At 31.5% G+C, this 6000-nt stretch overlaps 1 protein-coding gene across 3 annotated transcripts; it reads right to left on the bottom strand.

The window, feature by feature from the left end:
* Window positions 1-1318: 1318 nt before the first annotated feature.
* On the bottom strand, window positions 1319-5409 carry LOC130982755 (uncharacterized). Of its 3 annotated transcripts, none has more exons than XM_057906835.1 (7): window positions 4940-5409; window positions 4528-4656; window positions 4163-4251; window positions 3699-3762; window positions 3478-3588; window positions 3278-3338; window positions 1319-3101 (listed from the first exon to the last, which is right to left on the bottom strand). In XM_057906835.1, exons 1-6 carry the CDS (start codon window positions 4958-4960, stop codon window positions 3282-3284), a joined length of 471 nt encoding a protein of 156 aa, XP_057762818.1. In that variant the 5' UTR covers window positions 4961-5409; the 3' UTR covers window positions 1319-3101; window positions 3278-3281. The 3 variants fall into 3 exon arrangements, with proteins under 3 accessions (XP_057762818.1, XP_057762817.1, XP_057762816.1); XM_057906834.1 differs by having other exon boundaries at window positions 3274-3338; XM_057906833.1 differs by having other exon boundaries at window positions 1319-3338.
* Between the last annotated feature and the right edge of the window lie 591 nt (window positions 5410-6000).

A 6000-nucleotide genomic window follows, 5' to 3' on the forward strand; every position in this document is an offset into this window, starting at 1 on the left:
CTGGATTCTATTCCGGCCTGATTGAGAACCGACAGATGGATAGCCGTGCCGTGACAGGGTGCGTTGAACATTTCCACTGAGAGGATGGGAGGTAGCCATTGACAACGGTGAAACCCTACATACAGCTTGCCATGGAAGGAGCCTTGCGTGTTTGATGAAGAAGACAGTAGGAAAGCAGAGATTCAGAAGATGGAGCATCTCCAAAACCTCAACCTATTCTCCATTACTGCATAACAAGTACTTATTTCATGTTCTTTTGCTTTTCACAATCAACCCTGATAATTTCTGATATTCTGACTAAGATTTACAAGATAACCATAGCTTGCTTCAAGCCGACAATCTCCGTGGGATCGACCCTTACTCACGTAAGGTATTACTTGGACGACCCAATGCACTTGCTGGTTAGTTGTGCGGGGTTGCAAAAGTGTGATTGCAATTTCGTGCACCACAGAGCAGAGGATCTTTTGTTATCTTTGTATTTTGATTTTTATGTTGTAGTTCTCTCACTTTTGTTGTCATACTATGTTGCATTAGAGGCGTACTTTGAGAGATAAGTTGTATACACTGTTTAACTCAAAAACTCTGTTATGTCTGTTTATAACTAGTTAGCCTAAACTCCGCGGGCTGAGGATGGCACTCTATGACTATCATACTTATATATATATATATATATATCTTGACTATTATTATATTACATCTTATGTTGTATCTTCTGCCTTCATGCTTTTAGTTATCATGTGTGAACGCTTCATGCTTTGTAAATCCGCTTTCATGCGATTTTGAGCTTTTATTCTTTCATCGAGTTTCTAGTATTATTATTTTCTTCAATATTTACTATTGTTTGAGCTTTAGAACTGTCGTAATACTTTATTATCCTTCGCTTTATGTCTATAGATAAGATTTAGGGTAACGGGAGTGTTATAGAGAGCATTAGGTCAATTTCTACAAGTCATTTTCCACTCAGTCCTACCACACAACCGTTTCTTTTCGATTTACCACTCTTAAAACTCCTCCTATATTGTCAAAGTCTAACTGTAGTATCAAATCTTCTCTTCCTAGTATGAAAAGCTTAATGGCATCTTTATCAACGATGTCTATCATATTAATGCTAATTAACATGTCCATAATGATCTTATCCATCTATCGTTGTTTTGTATTTTTATTTATTCTCATATAGTCATTCTTCTTATATCATACGCCTTTCTAAATTCACAAATGCATTCCCACATAAGCATAAAAAATTTCAACCATACATTTAACAAACCTAATCATCGAAAGCATATATTTAACAAGCCTAATCACCAAAACATAACAAGTATTTGATCTAATACAAATTTATACATATTAATCAAAGAATTCATGATTACATGTATTGCATTTGTATTAATTACCAATATATTTTACTACTTTACGTAAAATACCTTACAACTTTCTTTATTTATCGTTCGGCGTTAACAACCTTCCAAAACCTAAGACAATTATTCTACTAAATATTGGACTTTATTAAATTCTTTCTCACTCAGCCCACTCCACACGTTAAATTTCAAAAAAATAAAATAAAATAAAACAACATACATCAGCCTCTTACTAGCAACCCATTTAACGAATATGCCCATTATGTTATACATACCGACACTACAAGATTTTTGTTTATTTGTGATAATTTTTTTTCTTATTTGTAGAGGTTTATAACCCCCCACCGAATAGTTTGTGGGGGTTCTTAAAACCCCAAAAATTTGAAGTGCCACGAGGTTTTTTGTGGAGATTTTTAAAAACCTCCACAATCTATTCAGTGTGGGGTTTTGTGTGTGTTTAGTGGGGTTTTATATTGAACTTTTGTGGCAGTTCTTGGTCAATATTTGTGGTGATTTAAAACCCCCACAAAAAAGACTTTTTCATTTTAAAAATAATAATTATTTTGTAGAGGTTTCAAACCAGTCAATATAATTTTTAAAAATTAATCTATATTATTATTACACTACTAATCATTTATTATTAAAAAGAAATATTTAAGCAAGACATTAAAAATGTAGAAAAAATTAAAATAAAAGAAATACTTTAAAACAAAATATAGTACACTACCATCATTTTCTAATCACATTATTACAACTACAAAATATTAAAAATAACATGATAAAATACAGACTTATGTCCAAACTCTTGAACAATGAACATAACTATAGAATATAACTATAGAAGAGATTATAACTATAGAATATTACTCCATAAAGCTGCATGAGATGACATAACCATCAATAGACAGAAGAGCATATCTTCAATCGCAAATAAAGTTAAGAAACTAGAAACACACTATACAAATGCCACATGAGAGTCAAATCCCAGAGATAAAAGTCAAAATACTGCCTAAGTTTTTATTTCAGGGGTGTATAGTTCCTAAAATATAATTAATAACCAAAAGAAATGCAGACAAATCGTTAGTTATTCAAGAAAGTTAAACATTACCGTGTTATTTGCTTGCAGTAGAGACTGTCGCTGTGTATGCAAATCTTGAAGAATAGAAACCCCAAGATCTTCTGTCTCAAACGTTGTTCTTCTACTATCCTTAATACATTTCTTTAATTTTGATTGAAAGAACTCTTGATGATTCTAAATTTTAAATATAGAAGTAATCAATTCATCATGACCTCTTATACTCCATACTCCAAGACTACCTATTCTAGTATAAAGTTTCTATATTTTGATTAGTTTTTTCTTAGATGTTTCATCCTATTATATATGTGTATTCCTCCCCTGATAGAAAATGACTTATATTTCATAATATATATATATATATATATATAATAAATACATTTTTTTAGTAAATTTTTTATCATTTCTGTATTTTGTTTTTAGTTATTTTATTCAATTTTTATCAATTAATACAAAATTCAATTTTCCAATATGAATTCAAGATTATTGAATATAATATTCATATATATATATATATATATATATATATATATATATATATATAGCCGACACAAAGCACTTATAGGCCTGATCGCCAAGAAGTCCTTTTCAATTTGAGACTTTTGATTAATTGTTTCCCAATAAACCGAGCTTCAATGAATCATCTCCAACTCACTTTCATTCCAAAAAATCTACGATCAAAAGAAATACCATAGTTAATAATATAGTTTATAATAACACAATGTAATGAAATGTGTAAAAGAAAAATAAATAAATCATAGTCATACACCATGTAACAAGAACAATTTTTACCATGTTAAAAAGATAAAGATCATTACTCAAAAACCAAAATGAAAAGAAAACCTGCCGTGTTATGTCAACTCCTCTTGCCATGGTAGATGGCAGATATAAGGATTCCACTGAGAGTCCTGCATACAGAGAGAGATATTTCAGACATACAAGCAAGCTTCTAGATTTTACCAAGAACAAAACTCAAAAGTTTGCAAAAGTTCAACAATTTCCAAATTTCAGATGAAACCTTTTACAGGAACATGATAACAATGGTACCTGACCCAATTTCTCCTCAATTAGAAGAAGAACAGCAAGTTTTGCAACATTCACAACTTCCTCACTGATAAGAGATTTGATCTTAGCAGGGAGATTATCTGCTGTTATTTGCTACAAAACCAATTACAAATACTATGTTATCAAGAGTGACTTGTCACTGTGACATATAAAAAGCAAGCCATAACATATAGTTTGAGGAAAGATTAAGAGTGGATGCCTACCACTCTATAAGGAACCTTCAAAATACAATCTCTGGCTTTTATCGCCTTAGAAGCAAACAGAGACCTAGATGCAAGACACAAATTAATAGTTACTAAACCACCATTAATTAATATAATAATATATAATATAAACAGAGAGATGTTCCATCTTCATTATATCATTCTGTGTTATGACTTATGTGGAATATTTACCCATAAACTAAGCCTAAATTCACAACCATTCTTACTATTCGATTTCATGAATGATGACAAAGGAAACAATAAGCATGCAGTTAAGAGCTAGAACCTGGTAGGTTTTCATTTCTTACATTACAACATCAATCTTTTTCCAACTAAAGTGGGAGGAAAGTATGAAGCCTTCTTTTTCCAACACATAAAACAATCAAAACCATTGCTACTACTAGCAGTCTAATATAAACAAAGAATTCAATGTTATGGTGTCATGAAAAGTCAATTATACTCACTCTGACAAACAAGTATCAATTTGTAAACTGAGCTTGTTCAAATATTCAGTAGGGCTACGTTTCATATCCTCTTCCAATTGATGCAATTCCTAATTTGAAAGAAACTTCCCTAGCATTAGTAATTAGGAATGCACAAATAATATTGCTAGCTAGCTTATAATCATTCACCTTAAATATCTCATACTAGGAATTAGAATTAATTAGGTTCATATAGAGATCAAGGATATAGGCAAAAATAACTTCATTATGATGAAATTTTAAACAGCAGTAGCAGTTATATATATCTTTATGTTGGTAGATTGAATAAAATCAATCAATTAATTCAGTCAAATATGAGTCCCCTTTTTTTCAAGTGCTCTCAATACCTTCTTTGCAGCTTTATACTTCTCCCGGGAAATTTCTTCACATCGGACAGTAGCAAGCATAACGATAAAGCTGCAAAAGAGATTAGTCCTTGAGAAGAGTTGGACCAACAGCAAGCAAACTCTTCCAACCTGAAATAACAAAAGAAATTACCAAATCGTGAGAAGAGTTGGACCAACAGCTCGCATAGCAGTTAAAAAACAATTCAAATAAAGCAAGCAGGGGATTTCAATTATCTTCAATTTAAATGTGTTGTAATGACTCTTTAAGTTACTCATCTGCAACAGAACAAAAACAATCAAAGATGATATGACTACAACTTCTATCAAAGCTTTTTTATTTTTCATGCAATGATATATTAAAGATCCTAGTTCAGTTCATGGAAACTTTTACAAAGTAGGAACAAATCCTCACCTCAATGACTCGGAACGACATGAGAATTAGTTCCACAAGATTTGATAGCTTCGATCGCACTATCGCAGCTTCAATCGAAGCTTCCAAAGTCTTTCGCTCGCTCGCCTTATAGATCTACTCAGCCAGCACCACCGAGTCTGCGCCCAAACCGCTCTTTGAGTGCTTCAAGCCGCTGGAGCAAAAGTAGAATCAGCGGCAGTGCCCGCCGTGAAAGACGACACAGAAGCCTAAGATATAAAGCATTACTATCCCGAGAGGCGAGAGTTCCACGAATTGAGAAGCTCCACGATCACCTCATCCTCATAACTCCACCGACGACGCTTTGATGGAGGAGACATGGCCGCAACTGCGGCGAGGATATGAATGGCAGTGGCTGGAATCGATATTTTAGGGTTCAGACCTTTCGTTCTCTCTCTCTCTCTCTCTCTCTCTCAGAACTCTTCTGATTTTTTTTGTATGATTCGTTAATATTTGTCTGGTTTGGTCTTTTAATAATTAATTGGGTTAAGATTATTATAACAGTGGGAGTTTTTGTTATATTATTTAAAATTATTACAAATAAAATATATTATGGAGGTTTTAATAATTCCCACTAAAAAACTTCCACAAACAAATAAGAATTTTGCAGTGCGATATTTCAACCAAAAGGCAAACAACATCTCGACTCGACTACGTTTATCCAGCCTCTTTCCACAAACTACTATGGCTAGCTCTGTAAGACCCATAATTTTTAGAAAATCTTATTATGAAGCTCATTTCGATTTATTTATTTATTAAGTACTTTAATCTCAGAAATTACTTTATTAAAGATAATTAAAAAAATTTTTATTAATTGGATTTAAAATATTTTAAGATTTTATCTGATTTTATAATTATCGAATTTATTTTCTATATTTAAATTATAAAGATTAGTAATTACAAAATAATAAGAATTTTATATAATTTGGTTTAATTAATTGATATTTTGGAATTTAATACTTTAATTTTTTATAAAATAAAATTAATTATATTATCTCCAATTTTAAATTAGAATACTTGATTAAAAATTATCAACTCTTTAC

Source organism: Arachis stenosperma, chromosome 5 (genome assembly GCF_014773155.1).
Source record: "Arachis stenosperma cultivar V10309 chromosome 5, arast.V10309.gnm1.PFL2, whole genome shotgun sequence".
NCBI lineage: Eukaryota > Viridiplantae > Streptophyta > Magnoliopsida > Fabales > Fabaceae > Arachis > Arachis stenosperma.

What these genes read in the sequence shown, in the direction of transcription:
- LOC130982755 (XM_057906835.1), bottom strand. Translation starts at nt 4,960, where the DNA reads ATGTCGTTCCGAGTCATTGAG. An exon ending in AGTATAAAGCTGCAAAGAAG is followed by an intron (nt 4,252 to 4,527) that starts GTATTGAGAGCA and finishes CTTTCAAATTAG; the next exon opens with GAATTGCATCAATTGGAAGA. An exon ending in TGAAGGTTCCTTATAGAGTG is followed by an intron (nt 3,589 to 3,698) that starts GTAGGCATCCAC and finishes TTGGTTTTGTAG; the next exon opens with CAAATAACAGCAGATAATCT.